We start from the raw sequence: 22,757 nt of genomic DNA, 5'->3' as shown, positions 1-22,757 counted from the left end.
GCTCTGAAGCCAAGACTATAGCTAGCAAACATCACAGAGCGCTTGACAGCACGAGCACCTTTTACATTAAAGCATTAGTTTTACTAGATAACATTAGATAAGACATAGGAAATCAAATGGTACAGAAATTAATTCTTTAAACAAACTAGAAATAATTCAGAATGTACTATCAGTGTACAACGACTGGTATATTTATATGGAATTCATAAGCAATAACTACTCCAATGTATCCAATCAGCATCAGAACTAAACAAAACAAAACAAAGGCTAACCTTTGCTGGGTTTGACTTGTATTCACAAAGTAACACAAATCATAAAATAACGAACATATTAAAAGTCCAAATTCTCAGAACTGTCTCCTTGACTCGTCTCCTTGTAGAGTTCCTGCTTTAGGTTTTTACATTGCTCTAAGTGCCACTTCATGTGGGACTTAAAAACGGATCACCGGCTAGTTTGTATTCACAATGAAAGGAACGGTATTTGTCAAAGTAAATTGGCAGGACTGACCTGGCTTCTCCAGAGGACTTCTACTCTGCTAAATGTGTGGGTCAACAAAATCACCCAGCCGACCAACAGGCTGGGTAAGCAAGACACCTTAGGGAAAAACGGGGGTGGGAAAAATAACAGGAACTTCTACAATAAGTGTAGCTTTTCAGGATACTACTGGCACATGGGATCTGTCTGTAGGTGCATATACATCTCCTTAGGTGAGAGGATTTTTTAAAAAGAAGCATCCAGAGCCGTGTATTTGCCCTGCTGCCTCTCCCTGTGCTGTTGCACAGGCAATAAGTGACCCTTAGATCTCTCATGATCCAAGGATTCCTCTTTCCCCCAGTTCTACACACGTTCTGCTTCTGTAACCCCTAGGGCGGAGAGGACTGAAAGAATTTTGGTTGTTACAGTTAACTAATGACAACAGAATTGTTCCAGCTGCTAATCTAAAGAAAGCACGAAAGTGTTTGATAAAGGTTGGCAGGCTGTTCAATATTACCCTCTTGTAAAGATCTCTGATTGGAGTAAGTCCAAAGCAGATGGAAGGAGTGACCTGTGCTTTAAAACTTGATGAGTGTGGCACAAGCAGCCAATGTTCTTTAAAAAAATCCAAACCCCTATGTACTCCCCATCTGAGGCAGAGAACTTGACCTTTTGAACAACTAGCATCAGGAAGAATATATTAAGGGTGGTAGTTTGAAAAGTTCAGAGATTTCAGAAGAAGCTCCAAAATTAAATAATATAAACAAAGTCCCTCATGGCTCATCCCAACATCTCTGCTTCTTCCAAAGGATTAGTGAAGTGGTAAGGTGAACTGCAACAAAATTTCCGTTCAGCCACAGTAATAAACTACTTAGAATAAAGAGGCTGAGAAAAGTAATTTCCTAATGGGGTTGACTCAGCTTCTGAGAATGAAGCATCTCAATTTGACTCTTTCTCAGTCACGGTCCTGGCTTATTTCTTCAATTGCAAAATGCCAGACATCCAGGCAGATATAGAAATGCATGTCTTGTCACCTCAGCTGAGATGTTACCACAGCTAGTAAAGATGCCCAATGTTCTGAAAAGCCTAAGTGCTGGAGCCAGGCAGGAATCTTGGCTCCATTCAACCATTTCTTGTTTGCAAGGTGTATGGCTGCATGAATAAGCACCCTGTAAGCTCAGAATAAGTGGACCAGAAGAAGAACAGCTGAGCCTGATGGAGGCAATCCTGCTGTCTTGGTTCTGTGATGCCCAAAGGTTTCAAAAACAGCAAAGAACTTGTTCCAAAAAAACCCAAACGAACCAAAAAAAAAACCACACCCCCCACCCCCAACCTAATAATTGCAACAGGAAATGTTTCTCTGTACCATACCATTGCTCTTTTGGGAAAGAAATATCACATTATCTAGAAGGTGCTGTCACATAGAGGACTGATATGTAAGTCCTTCCCATGTAAGGGAAGAGCTGTGGTCAGCCTGACCTTGGCCAGGTTGCACACATGGATGTAGTCACTGTGGGCTGAGGTAATACTGAATATAAATTGATGGAACAGAGCAAGGCATTTTTGAAGTTTCTTACATTGTCTGATATGGCTTAAGACATTCCTTAGTATTATAACTTGCAAACTGTGGTTGACAGCAACAACAATTGCTATTCTCTAAACGATAGCAATAAGGTTGCTATCAGTCAAGGAAGTTACTGACCCTCTCCTTGGAACAAGTACCTTTTTTGTCATTACCAGGGTGTCCAGTGCCTTCTGCTATGACATGTTTTGGGGAAGGTAGTATGTATGTTCTCCAAGAAATGGAGTTTCTTCTCTTGTCTTGTCCTTATGCTTAAAACTGAGTTGGTCTTCCAGTACACGAGTGAAGCAGGCAGAAGAGGTTGACGGGAAAACAAGTGATGGTGTTCTGAGGGATTCATGCGTACCAAGACCTGCCACATGCTTGTCTATGGGTTCCACTGCAGAAAACGCAACAATATGCCTCATACGTGCTTAATTACCTGTGATTTCTTCCAGAAACCCAAAAGTCATTGATTGGGTCTGTCGACCAGAATAATTAATTTGCTGCAGGACTTAAGTGCCTTAATCCCAAAGATCTTGAGTTTTTTGCTAACAGTTTATACACAGTTTCATTTGATTTTGGGGCCACACAAAACTTACTTGCTTTCTTTATTCTTGGAACATACAAAATTAGAAGAGTGACAGGAGAAATTGGAAAGACTGGAGTAAGGCTCACAGTTATGATGCCTCTTAGGGGAATGTGAAGCACACTTGTAATTTCCTCAGAGACTGCTGCTCAAAGCAAGATTTCAGATGCACATACACCTAGAATGGGCTCTGTAGAGACATTGACTCTATCAAACTGTGCACTAATTCTTGTGGGAATGGAATCCCCTAATCTTGTTGTTGAGTCATACTTACAGGCTGTGACAAACTCTAGCAACTTCTAAATTCCACAGAGTAATGGTGCACAAACTATGCAGATTACAGAAATTTATTTAGATAACATTCTCTGGCCTTACCTACAAAAATACCCAAAAGACTGGTTTCTGCCATAAAGAGGAAAGAGTGTTCTTATTAGAATCATTATTTCAAACATAATTGCCTGCCATTTAGTTAACTAACAACTGCACCTATTCAGTGTCCTACGATGAAAAACTTCTCTGTTTGCTTTGTATTTCTCTTGGTAGAAAAATAGGAGAAATTTCTCAGTCACTCTAGACCTTGGGGACTACCATAGATGGTAACCAAGATGATCACAACTCAGATGGAGAAGAATTACATGGAGAGGCAAATCGTAGCTTCAAAGCTACCTATATCACAAAGTGAGGAAAGAAACTGTTCTTAATCTTCCTCTCCTGACTTAAGAGTTTTGTTTAACATGAGATTGCCTATTTCTGTTGTGTTAACATGGCATACATAAAACTCTGTGAAGTATTAATTATACCCTTATTGCCTTACAAACTGCTCCTACACTAAAGATAAGAAAAACCCCATATATTTTTACTACATCACCCACATCATTAGTCGAAATTTTGCTGAAGAAAATGTCTAGTGGGCTTAAGGGCTTGATTGATTTCCTATACATTACAACTTCTGACTGACATTCTGGTACTCCATGTCAAAAGATCCCTATAAAATGTCACATTCGTCTTATTTGTCCCCGAATAAATCAATACCAAAGCTTTTGATTATATTTTTAATTTTTGTGATTAAAATTATTCACCTCACTCTCAGTCTCTAGAGAAAAATACAGTCTTATAGGACAGCTAATAAATTAACTCATGGCACAGTAAGACTAGCACAAACCTAGCACTTCATCATAGAGAAGTTTGTACTAAGTTATCCTACAAAACTACCGTTGAGCAGTTTACGACAGTCACAGACCGACACAACAACCTTTTTGCACAGGGCAGGAAATGTATACTTACTCTTTGAGAGACTCTTCTAAACGCTGGACCCGTAGAAATGCTTCATCTCTCTCTTCATTGGCTAACCTAAGCCTTGCCATGACAGCCTCATCACGTTCCCGTTGAGCAGAATAAACTTCTTCCACCAAAGCTGCAAAAGTAACCAGTGTGTTTAACAAATAAGTTTGTCAGGGAAATACACTATTAGATGCACTTACATGGGCCTTTGCCAGCATCTCCTAAAATCAACATTTCTCCACTGACTTCGGATTACTCTGGATAAGCTCTATATTACTCTTCAGACACAACACTAAATTGCTGTTGATTGCTAAAATGAATACTTTAAGGAATGAAATAAAGCTATGTTTTCAAATTCACCCCTGTATAATCAAACAGGGCAAGGAAGGGATTTGCTTTGCATTCTGAATTCTTGCTTAATGGAAAAGTAATTCTTAAAGCTCAGAATCATATGAGACACTAGTAGGTTTCTTCTAGGACATAGAGTTAAAAGTAACAATCCATTAAAACTACTTCTACCATCACACTGCTTCCTATCAAGGTGGCGCACTGATATTAAACATTAAAAATTATAATATTTTCATATGTTTCTGGTATCACAAGAGTGGCACAGCTGGCATCTCTCTTTCTCTGCCAAGCCTTTACTTTATTGTGTAATATACTGTTATATTATCTGTTACGGCATACATGGACCTTGGAGCATTAGGTGCCAATAAACTAAGATTTACTGTCTATCCTTGGGAGCAAACTAACACCTTCAAGTCATTCCTCATCCTGAGCTTACATTTTCTTCCTGCCTCTCCCCTGTCAATATGTCTAACACCATCTCTGGCACACCGCCAGAATCCTTACCTCGACCCTGCCTCCACTAAAATCTTTATTCATACTTTCATCATTTCCCTCTGCAATACTGCAAATCTCTCCTCACAGTCATCATAAAACCCTGCAGTCAAAACGCCTAGGGACTTTCAGGGATGCCATAGCAAGACTGCTGTCACTCCAAGACAGAGGTCTATATCCTCTTCCATTGTCACAGGCACCTCCAAAAACTCAACTGAGGTCTGTAGGTTCCAGGATTCTCCATGCTCCCCTTCTAGTCTGCCAAGCTGGTGCTCAGCCACAGTCTCCTAACACCATACTACAGTCTCTTGCAAATTTTGGCATTTTTTTTTCTCAAGAACCTTCTTTATTAATCCATTGCTGCTGGGCTTTCTTACCCCCTTTAGAACTCTGCTCCTCTCTGAACCACTGCTCAAGTCATTAAGATCTCAAAGAAAGGCTTCCTCTTAACTTTAAGCTAGAGCTCTTATCCCTTCCATTCTTGCCTCAATTGAACTCAACTTTGTTGCCTTTATAGGTTAAATTACTCTTAGTTCACCTTTGTACATTATTGTATGAAAACTCCATACAATGTGTGGAGTGCAACATAAAACACTTAATGGTTCTTCACAGAATGGAACAATAGGCACAGAGCAGTATGTTTTGGTAGCAGCTAAATTGCAGGCACAAAATACATATTATCAGTACCGAAGAAAAACCCAAACACCCCAACCAACTGAAATACAAAAAGTGGTAAATTTCAGCACAGTTTACAAGCAGCTCAGACAACCAGGGAGGTAAGATGAGTGACAAGACTAATAGAAAAAGAATGCGGAGAGATTAATTAGGATGATGTTCAAGGTAGGAAAGCAATCCTCTTGTCCTCAAGCTGGGGAGAAGAGCGTCACTGAGGAGTAAGGAAGCATTTTTTGCAGGTCTAGCAAAAGGTTACACGGTAACAACGGACTGGACGAAAGAAGACAGGGATAGTCTAAATGTCATTTCTGGGAGTGCAGACCCTCCTTTCACAAAAATCTGCAGAGGAACTGCAAGCCTAGTCATTAGGCCAGAAACATAACTAGTTGTGTCCCAACAAGAAACAACAAAAGAAGATATTCAACATCAGAAGCACAAATCTTGAAACATACGGAAAACTAAACAAACACTGATTTAATTATCTTCTATTCGAGTATTTACTTGTCCACAGGAATAGCGTCTTTTTTTCTTGAAGCTCTATTTACCCTGTTTGCAACAAGGAAGCTTTACTTGATTTGGAACGGAAAAAATAAAGCATGAGTAAAGCAGCTGCAAAACTGCATACACACAGAGTACTAGTCAGGAATAAGTTTGCAGCACTTGCAGAGGATGAATGTGATATCTGCAAAGGTAGGGGGCTCAGCAAGAACAAATCACACGGAGTGGGCTGTGCATTTCAGGTCACCAGGCTTCCACTTGGTTGGTGAGATCTGTGATAGCAGGGAAAGTTGTGCCTCAGCATTGACTGCCAGGGCAAATGACAATAAAACTTCTATGTCCCGGCTGGATCTGGAATACACGAGCAGTTTAATTATGTGTAGTAATTATTACCTATCTATACCCTAATATATTTGTTTACAATAGTTCTTCCAGTAAATCATGACAATTTATCTAGCATCATGCAAGAGACACTGCACAGAGAACCCTTTCCACAAAGCTGCAAGTGGAAACATGCAATTTTCATAATGAAAACAATTGCTGGAATGAATAGAAAGCTGCCTGAAATAACTGAAGATTTGGCACTTATTGTTTTTCTAGGGTTAATTAGGTTCCAGATTAGTTAACTTCTTTGAGTGCATCCCTTCTTCTGCCAGACCCTATAGCGTCACCACCTTAGCATGGAACCCCACAATTTGCTGACTGCTACAGTGGATCTTGAGTGTGCAATTACACTTAGAGGGACTGTGTTTTCGTATGTCCAGTTCCCTGTCTGAGGAGCTATAACCAGTGGCAATGACAACTATACAGGCTTTTTAAAACCAGATCGTTGCTTATTTGTGCTTAAACCAAAGTAACGTGTATATATAACAGTATGAAAACATTCAGAAAAAACTTAAACATCCTGTTTATCTCAAATATTACCTGCCCTGATAGCAGCCCAGAGCCTCATTACATTGAACAGTGAACCCTTCTCCCACCCAAAGACACACTAGAAAATACTGTCTTTTAACTATTACATTTAACTATTTAACTATTAACCAAATACCTGAAAAAAAATTTATACTTTTTCCATATCAATTACAGGTGTTTGGCTTTTGCTTCCATGTCTTATAAGTAATATTGCAAGTTAATTTTTTCATATTAAAACAGATTAGGGAGAGTGTAGAAAATCCTGTATGATGCTTGCATGGTAATCTAAGTTTATAAAAAAAAAAAAAAGGAAAAAAAGATACTTAACTACATGGCATTTCAATACCATGTAGCAATACTGCCAGTGATCACAAGAAATGACCAATTTAAGAAATATTTGAACTCCTCATCTAGCTCGTTTTAATGGTCTACAGAAGGCTAACTCATCTGACTCCTTTACCAGCCAAAACTTCAGCTGAATTTAGGTTAGCCATTTCTGTTATCCAATGCCTATACATTTCTGACTATTTAATATTCTGCAAATTCTTTTTTTTTTAATGCTATATGGAATAGCATAACAGTTACACAATTGCAGGTAGTCCAAACTATGATGTTGTTAACAACAATGTTCACCATTCACATTAAACTATGGATGAGTCACAAGTAAAAGTTCAGGATGATAAGGATCACTAGATTCTTCAAATAAGCCAACTACAATACGTACACCTTTGGGTTGCAACGCAGCAGCAAATCTAAACATTTTGTGTCATGTTTAGGAAAGTATGTGAAGTACAAACTGTCCAATCAGAAGTCTATGACAGACAGTAACATAAACATCCTCCATATTAAAAAGAATGTCCAGATTATCATCCCTATGCTTCTTGAAAATGCCAGGCAAAAATTAATTGAGAGTAACAAGTCAGGCTCCTGAGTCCCATTCAAGGTATGGCATATCCAGCAAAATACGAGCCCCGTACTGGCACACTGACTTGATGCCTGATCCAATGAAAAAAGGGATCCAGCTACTTAGTCACCAACTGCTCTGGTCGACACCACAAGGTTTTTCTTGGAGACCTTCCAATGGCACACCAACCAACCCTATCCTGTTTATCTTGAGGCCTGACCAACAAGAAACACAAATTCTTATAGAACTCATGTTTCAAGCAAGAAAATGACACACAAAAATGAAGTATGAATAGTCAAGTATTAAGCAAAAATGAATTGTGTCATTTACTAATTCATATACATATAATGACATTCAAGAGTTAAAACATCTAAATCCCATAGTGCTAAATTAAGAAAAAAGGATTATTTTCCCATGCTTGCAAACTGTGTAATATATACAAATGTGACATTATTATTTAGTTGCATAAACTTTATTTGCTTTAGAATAATTTAATAACATCTTTCTCCTTGTAACTAAAACCCTGCACACTCTAAAAGAGCTCTTTATTTTAAAGGAATCATTATGCTAAACTCATCAATTCTAAAACATTTTTAGTTTTTAGTAAAGAAAACAATTGTAAACAGAGAGCTTTTGTAAGGTAGATAGCTATTACAAAGTTCACTTAGAAAATCAATATAGCATTTTAGCTGGAATTTGCTCATTAAACACCCACAGCTCTAATGCAAATTATGATGGAATGAATAAAGCAAATACATATGCTTCTTTCTTTTTATTAAATGTAAAATCTACTGTTAATTGCATCTGGTATGTCATATAAACTTTTCTCCTTAACTATTAAATGGAAGCTTTTACAAAAGTCATTAGAGATTCTCTTTCTTTGACTTGTATAAATTTCAATATTTGTTCAGTAAAGGTTCACAGCAGTTAAATTACATTAACAAATATTATTAGCTACTATGTAAGCCAACTAAGTAAAATACTTATATTGCAGGTAAAACAAATCAATGGGTGTTTACAATAATATTTGGATATGTCCATTTTTAAACAAGCTTATCAAATATCATGTAATTCTTAGTCAAATGAGAGAGACTCAAAGTAGATTTTTTCTTCCCAAATACTCAAATTTGTTTAGTAAGCTAATTGTTTTCTAATATGGGCAAAAGTAAATATGAAGAAGATGAACCATACTGAGTATGAGTTTACTGAGTCAAAGCAGTGTACATATTTTCTTAGTTGAACCTGATTCTTTTGGCAAACCTATCTTCTACGCTTTTTGAACTACCTTTAAAATACAGCAGTAGTGGTAAGGTGTTTTGGAAATCATTCTAGTTTAAACAGTGGTTCATGATTTTCCAAACAACAGAACTTTGGGGGAAGGGAGGGAAGCATGGTTCCCAGGAAAAAAGTTTGTTTGCTGATTTCCTAGAGGTCATCTGTGTAAATACAAAAACTGAATAGGAGAGGCAAGGAAGAAGAAATTGTTAGGACTTAAAACATCCATGGCAGCAGAAATCACTTCACGTTACTCATTAAAAAAATGTAAGATCCAGTACACAGGCCAGATCTTATAACAAAAAGATAAGATCACTACCCACACTGTTATCTCAGGAGATGCCGTAAATATTATAACACTGTAACAATTGACTTTCAAAATAAGTGAGTTTTACAGGAATAACAACAATATTTTGGACTTTGCAAGGTGTTTTACATTAACAGGTGTGATGAAATACTGCTTTTGGCTTTGGATTATGTGGAAAAAAAAGTAATCCAACAAATAGCACAATTAAAATTCTGCTAATTGTTTTTGTAACAAGCACCAATTATAGTGATCAGGTACTTCCAAGAAAGAGAAATGGTGATAAAGTTTTTCTTTTAATAACAACGTATTGTTGCAGAAGTTTTGCAGTTTAAGATTTAGTATTCAAGTTCAGTGGTTGCTGAACAATAAGTGACTTGAAATTTTCTTTGGCATTGACTCTGGTACATTCAAGGTAATTTTACTGGTTACTCGCACCATTACAGCAACAAGAAATACAAATGAGATAATGTTTTCACAAAAAAGGCTCTGAGCATCTTAAATACTCAAGAATTGACTGAAATAATGATTAATAACTCAAAAAATTTTGATACATGATTCCACTTCTGTTTCATATAGGTATACAGCTCTAATACAGGAGTGAATGTTGAACTCATGAGAAAAATGAAACAAAGAATATTTTCTGTTTTCTGCCTTTTGGAGATGTATATTAGTCTGAAGGAAAAGTAGAAACATGAAAGAACTTGCTTGGCCAGGTCATACTTCGAATTCAAAATTCCTGTAATGAGCTTCTTGTTTATCCTGCTCAGTTGCTCCCCCGAAAAAACTGTCAGCTGACACTTATCCTACAGACAGGTTTAATTGAAGCTTTTTAGGGATTTTTATTGTGCTTTCACTTTGGATTTCTGAGTAGCAGCTACACAAATGTGAGGAATTCAGGATGTATACTGGGAAAAGAGGTGCAATGACTACCTGCCTTTTCATTTTCGTCAGTCCTGACATTCCTGTCCACTATTGCTGGGGCTCTGTCTGTCTAATCACAGGAGGACTTGGACACAATCCTTGCCATTTCCAGATGGGCCGCTATTATTAAATTGTATTTATCCATATGGATATATGCTTGATCTTCTTACAGAAATACAAATATGTATGTATTTGTTATCCAGTCAATTTTAGAAGTCAAAATCCTCTGCAATGTCTTTCTACTAGATTTAATGACTGTGCTCACAGTTCTTAAATAAGCCACTCTTATCGTAGCCAAATAAAAAAAAAAACCACCCCAAATTTACTGCATTGCTATGAAAGCCTTTAAAATGTGTCATTAATTGGTCTCTGTGCATACATGTTACAAAATGCAGATAATCCCTAGAAATGTTCAAAGCCTAAGGCCCTTATGCAGTTCTCATTCAGGTTAATGGCAAACTACCATGAGCTCCAGGGCTGACTGTCAACTTAAAAATAGTGCTGAAATGTTCTATTACTAAACAGACAACTTAAGTTCCTAGCTCTTTTTTTGAAAGCTATCATTCATTTACTTTCAGTTATGACCTATAGCTGAAAAATAAAAGCAAAATAGTGATAAGAAGATCAGGAAAACTACTTAAGTGTTTTCACTGTTCCGTACCAGGAATTATAGGCTATAAGTCATTTACACCTAAATGTGATTTTATAGATAAAGCAATCTGAACAAACACTGATAGAACACAGTGACTTCTTTATTGCTTTGTACTTGTTGTATGTATTTAGTGCATAGCATTCATCTGCTCCTACATTTCCAATGCTATAAACAGCGCTCTTAATAAAAGGCTAAAGTTGCTTAGTGGCAGCTCTGCATAGGGTTTTCTTTGTGTACTCAGATCCCAATTCAATTAAAAAAAAAATAAAGTGGGAAAGAATAGGAGAGAGTATTATACACAGACCCCAAGGCAGTTCTTGTGAAAGCCAATCCCTGTACAATACTTAAGCCTCTATTTCTAATACACTAAACACAGCTGACTTCAAAATTCAAACCATAGTGCTGTTACGCTTTTTTTGGTGAATAATTGCTGATGCCTAAATATTTACTTAAGGGGAAAAAATATAACTGTTGCATTAAAGTTTGCAAGTTAAAATTTGTCAGGTTGAAGAAAAGTTTCTGTAATACTCCAAAAAGTAGATTATTTGCAGACCGTTTTATTCCTGAATGAAACCGAATGCTTTATATTCGTCTAGCACCATAATGAGGAAGAGAGAAGGGCCAGACTAATCATGAAAATATGCAGAAGATACTGGCTTGCTTTTTACATACAAGCTCCACCCATAAATAGCTTAGTAATTTACATTTTAACCTATGCCAGCTCTTCGTATATTGTACTTCAAAGAGCTGCACGTAACATTTTGACAATCAATAATTCTGACAATCTGAAGGTAAAATTACATTCTTTCAAATTAAGCCATTAAAAATTAAGCCAAGATGTTCTCAGTCACAACACTCCCTCCTTCAGGGTTTTTTTTCTGTCCTTTAGATGGATTAGGGTTTTTTTTCTGTCCTTTAGATGGATTGTCTGCCTTTCCATACAGAGGATTCAAATCCTACAGCTATTTTCAAAATTCTGTTATTTACCAGGAAATCTTTTTGAAAAAATATTCAGGAAGTAGTTTTACATTATGAAGCATTAATACAATAAAATCCCTAAGAACTATATAGACTATATACAAATGAATTATGCACAGAAAACTGAGTTAGGGAAGTATATGCATTACCTACTCAAACTGTAAAATATCATTCATATTTAGGTTTATAAACACAAGGGTTGGGAACTATTGAGTTCTTTTGGCTAAAGCCCAATATTGGCCTTATTTCAGTTTAATTGGAAGAGGATCTTGAATTCATCTTCTCCATGAGATATCAGGAACCTGGATTTCTGTTTGTACCAAAGGTTAATAAGAAATGTGTCTGCAAAAGTCAAACAGCATTAAATACCAAAAACTGATTATTATTCTGCAGGAGTTGTTCTGTCATTCATAATCTCTCCATGCTCCAACCTTCCACAGCTAATCTTTAATGGATGACATGCAAGAAAGAAAAATAACATCTAAAAAGGGACTCTAAAGTGAGCTTTGAAGAAATGGAAAATACTTTTCTTCTGTGCTGGAAGTTATTGCCACCCAAAGTTTATTACTGGCAAGATTACTTATTTCCTCTTCCTTTATGGGATATTAAATCAAACTAACTCTAAGCTAATAGCCACTTGGATATTTGTGTTCACTTTTGCTATTAAAACTATTGCATATGCATTCAGTAATTATTTTTCAAGTTAATTGCGGAAACTTCAAATAATGTTCATTAACATTTGCATACCATATTCAAGAATTCCAAAATACCACAAATGTTAATTCTCAACATTTTTGTAAAAACAAACCTGAAAAAAGGAACTTCATTGTAGGTATATTGCCGTAGTTTCCAAGAGACTGAAAGCTGTATAACACATACAACAGTATTAAAAGTACTGCTTTCCCCTTTTTCCACACTATATTTCCCATCATTGCCCTGGTCTTTCAGAGAGCATCTGCAGAACGGTCATAGAGTTGTCAGGCATTAAAGGTAGTGTGCAACACCTAACAGACCTAGCAGGGCTGGACTCAATCAGCTGACTGATTTTAAAATGTATTAAGTTTTAGTAACACTAGTATTAGATATTGTCAACACCCCCCACAGAATAGCCTTTGCTAAAGAAAGATGTAACAAGAAATATTTTCTATTGTATTTTCCTTCAGAATTATTCTTAGTCCCAATATATAACACTGTGATAGCAACAAAAATATTACAAGAGCTGAGGCTCTGACACCAACTACGGTATATCTTGTTGCAGTAATGGTGGGAGTTACTGTGAGAAGACCAGGGCTTTAATATTTTTTCCATTTAGAGAGGCTACCACTATGCTCTACAATTCTCACACTCAACCAGCTCTTTTCCTCTAAAACTTCCTATATACCCCCTGTATAATTCTTTTGTTCGGCAAAAATGAAGTCATTTACTATGTCCATCCAAAGCGAGATCTGTTCTCTCTGCTAGTTCTTTTGAAGACTTACTCCTTTGCAATGCCTCCATCCTTATCTTCCAGTCTGTCCTCAGAAGATGTGTGCTCCTTCTCCCTTTCCCCTCCCACAGACTGCACCCATTCCATTTTCTGTTTTGCAGTCCCACATTTCAAGAGTTGCCTATTCTTCACGCCTAGTTCACATGTTGTGTTCCCCTTTTTCTTTAGTTTCCTAGTTTCAGTTCCTTCACGATGTGCTCTTCCTTGATTTTCCTGATGTTGCCTCCGCCTCTGTTCTTATTCTCTTCATGATGGGGAGTGAAACCCATGCTACCTTCAGACATTGGCTTATAATGAGAGGATATCCAACAGAAGAACAATGAAGAAACAGCAAGATCCTGTGGCAACGATAGTCTCTAATGCTTAAAAGCCTGCAACCAAAACTGAGAATTACCTGCTTTTCCTTAGCCATAGACACCTGACACAGAGATAGGGACCCAAGGAAGTTCTAAAATTCATTTTCCAGGTCTGTAAAATTTAAAAATAAACACCTTCTGAATATAAGTTATTTACTGCGCACAATATTGAACATTCTCTTCCATCATGTGGAATTTATAAAAGCAGTCCCATTAATTTCTTTGAAACACTTCTGCCTTAACTCTACTATTTCTTATTCTCTGATGAAGCATTTAATAAATTTACACTTTTCCTCTTCACTTCTTCATGTGAACAAAGTAAAAATTATAAAGCAGCAAGCTTTGTGTTATTTGTTTCTGAAGATTGTGGTAGCTTCATTTTAAAATGGCCTTTGTCTTTAGTTTTTCTGTTCTTTCCATGGGACTTGTTTAGGTAAAACCCATCAATTAGAGGGTTACATTTCAAAACGGAATTGTAGTATTCCTCAAAGTTGATAACATTTCTGATGTTTTTTTCAATACAATTTTGTGGAGTCATTTTCTTATCATAAAGTCAGTACTAAGTAATAATAAAAATGCAAACACCCATATTTACAAGCTTCACTCTACCATGTGTTATACACTGCAGTAATTAAACATTAACTAGCAACACAAAATCACAGCAGCATGTGTTCTCCTTTCCTCAAAGGACTTAACACAAGGAAAAAAAAGTTTTTCCTTAAACACACTGAGTTGTCTTTATTAGGTTCTGCCTGTCCATTAGAACTCTCCCCAAGGCTTTTATGAGAAAGACACACATAGACCTCCAAAACTTTGGTTCACATCATTCCAAAGTTCAAAACATTTATCCAAACTCGGCAACATTCTTAGAACAGTGAGACAGGAAGCAAAAAAACCATGAAATATTAACGATGCTTCCTTTTTGCAAACAGCTAAAGTAGTAAGGAGCCTCTTGCCCTCTCTCTCTGCATTTAAAGGATTTTATACTTCCTGAACTTATAAAAGGAGAAAAAAGGGTATTTTTTTAAAGGTCATCCTTATTACACATTGTAGCTCTCATTAAAATTTGGTTTATTATTCCTTTTAAAATGGAATAACTACGTTACTTATTATAACCATATTCATGAGATACTGTTTTGAGGAGAATATTATGCATAGGCCATAATTAGAAGCTTTAAACAGTAACATAGGAAAAAACAATTTACTAACAAATATTTCAACTGTATCCATAAAAATGAAACTAACCAAGGTTTTGACACACCTTCTGACACACATTTCTTTCCAGTTTTTAACAAGCAATGAACACCTATGTCAAAGAGCGTATTTCTCTATTGTAGGTACAGAGGTAAAACACTGTGCAAATATCTGGGAACAAACGCAAAACTTGGGATCCAACCCAAACAATTTGCATTAGCTTTCGGCTGCTGGATATAACTGTGATTCGCAGTGTGGGTTTTCTTTCTTCTGAAAATAAAAGCAAGCATTTTATGTAAACTGAAATAAGAATAAAATTATGCCTGTATTTCCATTTGTTTCGTAATATGTAGATTAGATTTGCTTTTCCCTTCCTCCTCCACAGAAAATCTAGGAACTCTCTCTTCCATCTATAATATACACAGAATACTGTATTCTCAGGAGTTTGATGTTAAGTGGAAAGTCAGCCATCTGTTTCTTCAGCTGGAGAGTTTATTTTCTGCTCCGTTTTCCTGAAGACAGTTACTCCTATCATCTGTACCATTGGCTTGAGGTCAGGTATTAGTACTTTTAATACTATATGAAGCGTTGTGGTCTCTGAGGACACAATTTTTCCTAGCTTACACTTTATTTATGAAGAAATGATTCGATGAATTTATAAAAGTAGTCCCATTAATTTCTTTGAAACACTTGGAGAAAAACCTCAGAGTATTTTTCATCCACTGGATACACTGCACATACTACTTTACAATAAGAAAAATACTCAGATTCATGACTTTAGAAATTTCCAACACCACAGAATACAAACTGTCTCCACTTTTGTATGTCTACCCAAAGAACAATTAACAACAAATACAAGCATGCATTCACTTTCAACTGTAAACTTAAAAACCTTTCATTTTGTGAATTTGTATAAACTTCATTCACTGGAGACACACCATCATCACACAAAAATTCATTAACTACCAAAAGAACAGATTTTTCAAGAAAAGTGCGGGTCTCTAGTTGAGGTGAATGTGTGACTATCTCCATACACGGCGAGGGGGTAGTATTGCTCTGAACGAGCTAAAACAATAAGTGGTATTTGAACTGCTGGTTGAAAGGTAGAGGCACTGGTAATCATTATTTCCCCTTGTTTGTTCAGGACCTTCCAACAAAACAAACAACCTTTTTGTGATTGGATTGACATGGTGTTAACAATGCATTTAATGCCCAAATCAGTATGAATACAGGTAAAGCTCCTGCTAATACCAGTACCAGGATGTTAAAGCCACCTATTTTCTAAGCAACTCTAAACAGCCACACATAAAAAAAAAGTCAAATCTTCCCTCCTTTAGCAAATAAAGCTAACATTCACTAGGCCACGTCATATAGCGACCGCGGGTACTGTATGAGCCATACAGCCATCTGTTAAACGCTTGCCTACGGTACCTGCAATCTTTTCTGCAATCTTAGCTTCTGTAGCTCTCTCTTGCAGTTCTAAGTCCAGTTTTATTGTCTTCAGCTCCTTGTCCCTTTCAGACAGCTTATCTTGAAGCTGAATTGAACAAATGGACAGTGAGATTCTTATCTAGCTGAAACAGTCAATCAACTATTTTAACCACAACAAATTTTTAAATAATAGTGTCTTACCCCCAAAATACAAATAATAAGCAATACAACAGAAGTTCAGTTAATTATATGTATTTATTTAAAGGACAAATGTTAAAATTATCTATTTTATCATCTGCCCTATCTTGCTCCACTAGACAAGCAGCAATGTGCGCACCACCATTTGTATTTGGGATTGCTGATGACACCAAGCTGGGTGGGGTGGCTGACACACCGGAAGGCTGTGCCGCCATACAGAGAGACCTGGACAGGTTGGAGATCTGGGCAGAGAGAAACCTTATGAAGTTCAACAAGGGCAAGTGTAGGGTGCTGCACCTGGGAAGGAACAACCCCATGCACCAGTACAGGTTGGGTGCTGACCTGCTGGAGAGCAGCTCTGTGGAAAGAGACCTGGGAGTCCTGGTGGACAACAGGATGACCATGAGTCAGCAATGTGCCCTTGTGGCCAAGAAGGCCAATGGCATCCTGGGGTGCATCAAGAAGAGCGTGGCCAGCAGGTCAAGGGAGCTCATCCCCCCCCTCTACTCTGCCTTGGTGAGGCCGCACCTGGAGTACTGTGTCCAGTTCTGGGCTCCCCGGCTCAAGAAGGACAGGGAACTGCTGGAAAGGGTGCAGCAGAGGGCTACAAAGATGATTAGGGGACTGGAACACCTCTCTTATGAGGAAAGGCTGAGGGATTTGGGTCTCTTCAGTCTGGAAAAAAGACGTCTGAGGGGTGACCTTATCAACACTTATAAATACTTAAAGGGTAGGTGTCAGGAGGATGGGGCCAGGCTCTTTTCAGTGGTGCCCGGGGACAGGACAAGAGGCAATGGGCACAAACTTGAGCATAGGAAGTTCCACCTAAACATGAGGAGGAACTTCTTTACCCTGAGGGTGGCAGAGCACTGGAACAGGCTGCCCAGAGAGGTGGTGGAGTCTCCAACTCTGGAGACATTCAAAACCCGCCTGGACATGTTCCTGTGTAACCTGCTCTAGGTGACCCTGCTCTGGCAGGGGGGTTGGACTAGATGATCTCCAGAGGTCCCTTCCAACCCTATGATTCTATGATTCTATGATTCTCTTCTTCAGGTATCACCAGCTGTGGACCTTCTCGCTAAGGAAGTTCAGAATTACATGGAACAAAATGCAGGTGGCATGCCTGCATGAATAGCCTGTTTCCTACCAAGAGTGCTGACATCACAGCCTGAAGATCCTGTGGTGTAAATGCATAATTTTTCATGTGCATCACCAGCCAGAAAACTGGTATTCTTTCACATGTTGAGGCCTTTCTTTTAACTGGGAATTCACCAAATCTGTTCTGGGACAGATATCTGAGCTTGCCATTGAATATTCAATGACACTTCATGGAAAGACTATAGACTTTTCTGTGGCTTAGGTGCATGCAACTGCTACTAATGCTAGAAGCAATGCAGTGTGCAAGTAGGATGGAATTTTCTTCCCCTCAACAAAGAGAAGGTATCAGGGCACATTCGTTATCTGGATCACATGCACAGAAGCACAAGCTCCAGATTCTGTTCATGAAATCCCAGCCTTGATTTTGGTCCTCTTTGGTTTTCATCCATGATGCAAGAACTTATGTCACTGATTAAAAAGGTCAAAGGGTAGAATGAAAGACTTTTTTAATTCCAAAGAAGCGGTTGTTTAAGCAGATACTTAGAATCTAAAATGACAAGAAAGCTATTGATTGGTTCTCTAAAATAAATAACAAAACTAAATTAGAAACAGTTTAAAATGTATGTTTTGTAAGACAACCATAGAAGATCAAACCCTGTGATCTGAATATCTCAATTGTACCTTTTTATTTTTGGCCCTCAGAGTGTCCAATTCTTTTAAAAGGAATGCAGTTTCTGTTTTTCCACCTAAATCTGCAGCATCCTTCCATGAAGGTATAAATTCAGGGAGCATCCTGTTAGCCTTTCTTTCCATGGTGCTGTGATTAGGAGGGGGAAAAAAAGAAAGAAAAATAATGCAAAACCAGTTCTTCCCTCCACCCACTGGAAATAAAATACACAGAAATAAATTATCAAAATTTGTTAACCATCGCAAATGGATTAAATAGCCATTAAAATGGATGTCCTTCTACCATTTCTTAAATCTGCAATTCTGAAAAAAATCTGTAAATCTGGAATAGTAAATAAATGTACTACAGTGCTAAGACATAAACCAGATGAATATGAATTGTCTATGAAGCCTATAAACAGAAAATGCTTAAGGGAAGCAAATATTAAAAACCTGTGCTTAACACAGAGTGACAAAGTAATGAAACATTTGGGGATCAAATTAATGCTCACGTTAAAAGAAACCAAATTCTTTGGTAGGATGGACAATTCCACATGAATTGAAATGAGAATGTCTGGAAGACAAGATATAGGAGTTCATCCTGAAGAAATCTGTGAAATTATGGTGTTATTATTATAACTGAGAACAGGAGTTCCATACTGTATACCAGTCATAGCGTTTTAAGATAACTTATTTAGCTATAGACAGGGAAAAATAAGACAAGATTCAATGGCCACAAAAATTCTATCTCAAGGTAAGACTTTTATAAAATTCCTTGGCTATCTGTTGATACTCACAGATAACTCAGATCTCATTTATAAAATAGCAGTAAAATCAGTAGATGAATAGATTATAGAAGGGAGATTAGCAAATATTTTTAACATTCACTTGCCTTAAGTGGTTTTTGTTTATAGGCTTCATAGGCAATGAGTCATAAGAAGTAGCCACAGAAAAGTTATACCTCTGAACTAGTCCTACTGTATACATTACTTTCATTATGTGTAATTCACATCCTGGAAAGAAAAGAAAATCTATCTGTTGCTCCAAAGAGTCGTTCTCTTAGGTAGACTGTTGTTTGTACTCAGTCACCCCTTTCTTCACTTGCTTCCATTGCATTTATTTTCTCTATGGTTCTTTAAGAAGTAAGTTAAGATCCGTACGCTGCAGGCAAACTCTGGTGCAAGCTAAAGCACATCAAACATAAACAGCAGGGAGATTCACACTGAAAAAGTACTTAGTGTATTACACTATATATGGGGTGGAAGAGTGCTTAAACGGCTTGTCTTCACTTTCAAGATCCCTCAAAGTCTATTTCATCCTTTCTCTGTCTAGCAAATTTCATTTAGTATCATTTCGGACTACAGGTGATAGATGCCTCCAGATACTACTGCCCAGACATTACTAAAGGGGTTTTGTGCATTTTCCATGTTCAGGAGAGGCTTCCCATGAACAACTTTATTATCATCTTTTAATCCCTCAAATGTTTTCTTTGTGATGTCTAAAAGAAAACTAGAAAAGTCGCATTGATGGTACGCTAAGACCATCCTCTACAATGCAAATCAACACTGACACAACATTTCCTGGGTTGTTCTATACCAAGATATTTTCTCATCTCATATTCTAAATGCAATCTGTTTGGGGAAGGACAGATTTTGTGCAGTTTATATAGTATCTACCACAATGAGTTTTTGGCCTATAGCTTTAGGATCCTACATGCAATATATTTGCAGATGAGATGGTTCAACATGCTGATTGCTGTGGGGGGTTAATCTCAGTGTTCAAGACCAGCCTGACTGCCAGTGTGAGTGTCACTGGTGAAGGGTAGGAGCAGCAATCTTTAGCTAACTCTGTGCTGGGCTGTACTTAAGCACTCAGCATTATATTTGGGTTTTAGTGCAGGATGCATTGACCTAACAGCATATTTCAGGCCCTAATGCAAAAAAAAGGCAACAAGACAGACAGAAAAATACTATGGACTGGTTTTGGCCCAATGGGTCACCACTACATCATACTAAAGATAACAAAACCAGGTGTAGAATCTGACAGACAGCTGAAGAATTAGAGTATATTTTTCAAAAGTACATCATAGGGCTCCACAGCCTTGGTCCCATTTTCAAAAGCAAATCTGTCACTCTCAGTTAAGACTTGGGCTTCAGAATGCCTAAGTCACTGAAAATCGGTAGCATGTTCCCTTGTCAGCTGGGTATACCTTCATATATTATATCACATATAGCATGAGCATATATGTTTCTTAAGACTGCAGCAGAGGACCATAGCTCAGTATGGAAATTAATGACAATAAATGACCAAAAGTTAATGACAGAATAAAATCTTCAGAGTTTGTATTACACTTTTCAACCCTATTTCCCCTTCTGCAGATTCCTGTCACAGACTGCCTACAGGGTATCACAGCTCCTCCTCCTCACTCTTACAACTTTATCTGGACTTCACCCTACTTTATTCCTGCTTCCTAGCTGCTTTATTCCTGCTTCCTACTCACTTCCGTGCTGCTTCATTCCTGCTTCCTACTCAGTCATCATACTTAGGGTACACTGTGCTTGTTGTGTAAAGCCAAAGATACTGCTAGACTTCTAGATGATCTTTTCAAATTCTGTTCAGTATGCATTTTTAAAATTCTCTGTAGAGATCACAATCATTGAAACACCCTCAGCATGTCACATAAGCCATTGCCATGATCATATTTTCTATCAGTGCTAGAGGGTACAGTGGTGAAATGCTGCACTCCACAAGCAAAGAAGGGCAGATATAGTGAGTTTAAGTAAAAAGTTGACTTACTGATTCTCAGTTGGAAAGTAAACTTCCCTGTCTTTATACAAAAATCCATATGTATACTGCCTATAATTCCAATCTAGAAAAACTATATATAGGGATATTTGGTTTTACCTTGGTTCTTCAGGATAGGAATTATAATCACTTGGGGCTCCTCCTCTTTGACTGGTTACTGGCAAATATGAAAGTTTCGGTGCTTCAACTTCTGCCTCGATGAAAAATTCTGTATTTTTTTGAGAATTCTGATGAAACTGAAACTCAGCACAAAAGTCATCTTTTTTCTGTTCCGGGATGTGTCTCTCTATTTGGAAACAGAAGCAAACATTTTATTTTTTTTTCATTTAGAGATTTCTCATTCGAAAATTGCAATATTCTTACTTGTAGCAGAAAGGAGAAAGTACTCTAGTTTCAGATTCACGGCTTCCTCATCCCACTAAGGAACAAAAGCTGTGTTACAAAAGCACAGATGTAGGAGTTACAATCTATTTACTGAATTTTTCTCATGGAAACCTGAAAAAAATTCATCACCATTTCCTAATCCCTCTTTACCTTAAACGACTGCTTAAAATAATGCTGACCCTAGGAAATAATCTACCTATCTTTTGTAAAAATCAGCTCTACCCTAGTGAGACATGATGAATTTCTGCTGTAGACAGGGAAATTTGCAGGTTGTGAACTAGATTCTTTCTTATATTGACACCTTTTTCAAATCCATTTTAGCTACAAAAGGAGTATCAGCAAGCTGTAATTAGCAACGACAAATTTAAGGCCCCTTTATTCACTCTTGGAGAGCGTAAGGTACAGGGTCATACAACTAAAGAACTTGAAGAATGCAAAGCACAAATTGTGCCAAAGGGAAAAATTATCTGATTAAAATGTTGAGTGTGATAGTTAGTTCTCTTAAGCTTGGCTACTAGATATTTTTAGGACATATTTCTGCTATCAAGGTATTTAAATTAAAGAAAGACCTACATACCATGAATGTTCTTTCATAAAGTAAGAACAAGAAAGTTTTAATTATAGAACTACACTAAAAAATGAGGAGGAAGAAGCCTAAAAAAGCTGCAAATGGAAAAAAGGTGCATATACTCTTAATTCTTTCATTTAGATTAGTAGAGAACAAACACTGGAGCTTTTTCTTATTTAATGAAGGTAGCATTTCCAGACATTTTGGATAAATCAGATGGTATACATTCTTTGATCCAACTTATTACTTCCTCCTCAAAAATACTAAGAAACTGTCTACACATCTACAAATAGCCTGAAAATACACATCAATCAGTATCAAGGTGTCGTGCTGCATGTAAGACATAAAAGCACAGATTCCAAGACAAGAACACTGAAGACTGTCTCTAAAATCCGTTGCAATAGATTCCTTTCCTTGAAAAAGGAAAGACGCAGCCAATGGTACAGGAAACATCCTGAGGGCACAGAGAGATGATTTCTGGATTGGCTGAAGTCAGTTTACCAAGTTCCCATAGAACTTAGCTAGTTCAGTAGATCTTTATCTACTTCAGCACAAATCCACTTGAATCCACTCTCACCATTCCTCAAAATTATAACCACTGATTTTTGTACTAAAGGAACAACAGTCAACAGCATAACAGAATCTGTGTTTCTGAGCAGTAATAAACACGTGGGGACCATAATTTGATAAAAAAATTGTTAATA

General features: G+C 37.3%; 1 protein-coding gene across 4 annotated transcripts in view; it reads right to left on the bottom strand.

The window, feature by feature from the left end:
- Positions 1 to 22,757, bottom strand: part of MIPOL1 (mirror-image polydactyly 1) — a 192,331-nt gene that overhangs the window by 125,513 nt on the left and 44,061 nt on the right. For all 4 annotated transcript variants that reach the window (XM_074585190.1, XM_074585188.1, XM_074585187.1 and 1 more), the window contains 4 exons: positions 21,201 to 21,387; positions 18,312 to 18,447; positions 16,335 to 16,440; positions 3,909 to 4,038 (listed from right to left, as the gene is read on the bottom strand). In XM_074585190.1, coding sequence (XP_074441291.1) covers positions 3,909 to 4,038; positions 16,335 to 16,440; positions 18,312 to 18,447; positions 21,201 to 21,387 — 559 coding nt within the window. The remainder of the gene's footprint in view (positions 1 to 3,908; positions 4,039 to 16,334; positions 16,441 to 18,311; positions 18,448 to 21,200; positions 21,388 to 22,757) is intronic.

Source organism: Larus michahellis, chromosome 4, assembly GCF_964199755.1.
Source record: "Larus michahellis chromosome 4, bLarMic1.1, whole genome shotgun sequence".
Taxonomy (NCBI): domain Eukaryota; kingdom Metazoa; phylum Chordata; class Aves; order Charadriiformes; family Laridae; genus Larus; species Larus michahellis.
The sequence above is the reverse complement of the archived record's forward strand: the minus strand, read 5'-3'. Positions and strand labels throughout refer to the sequence as shown.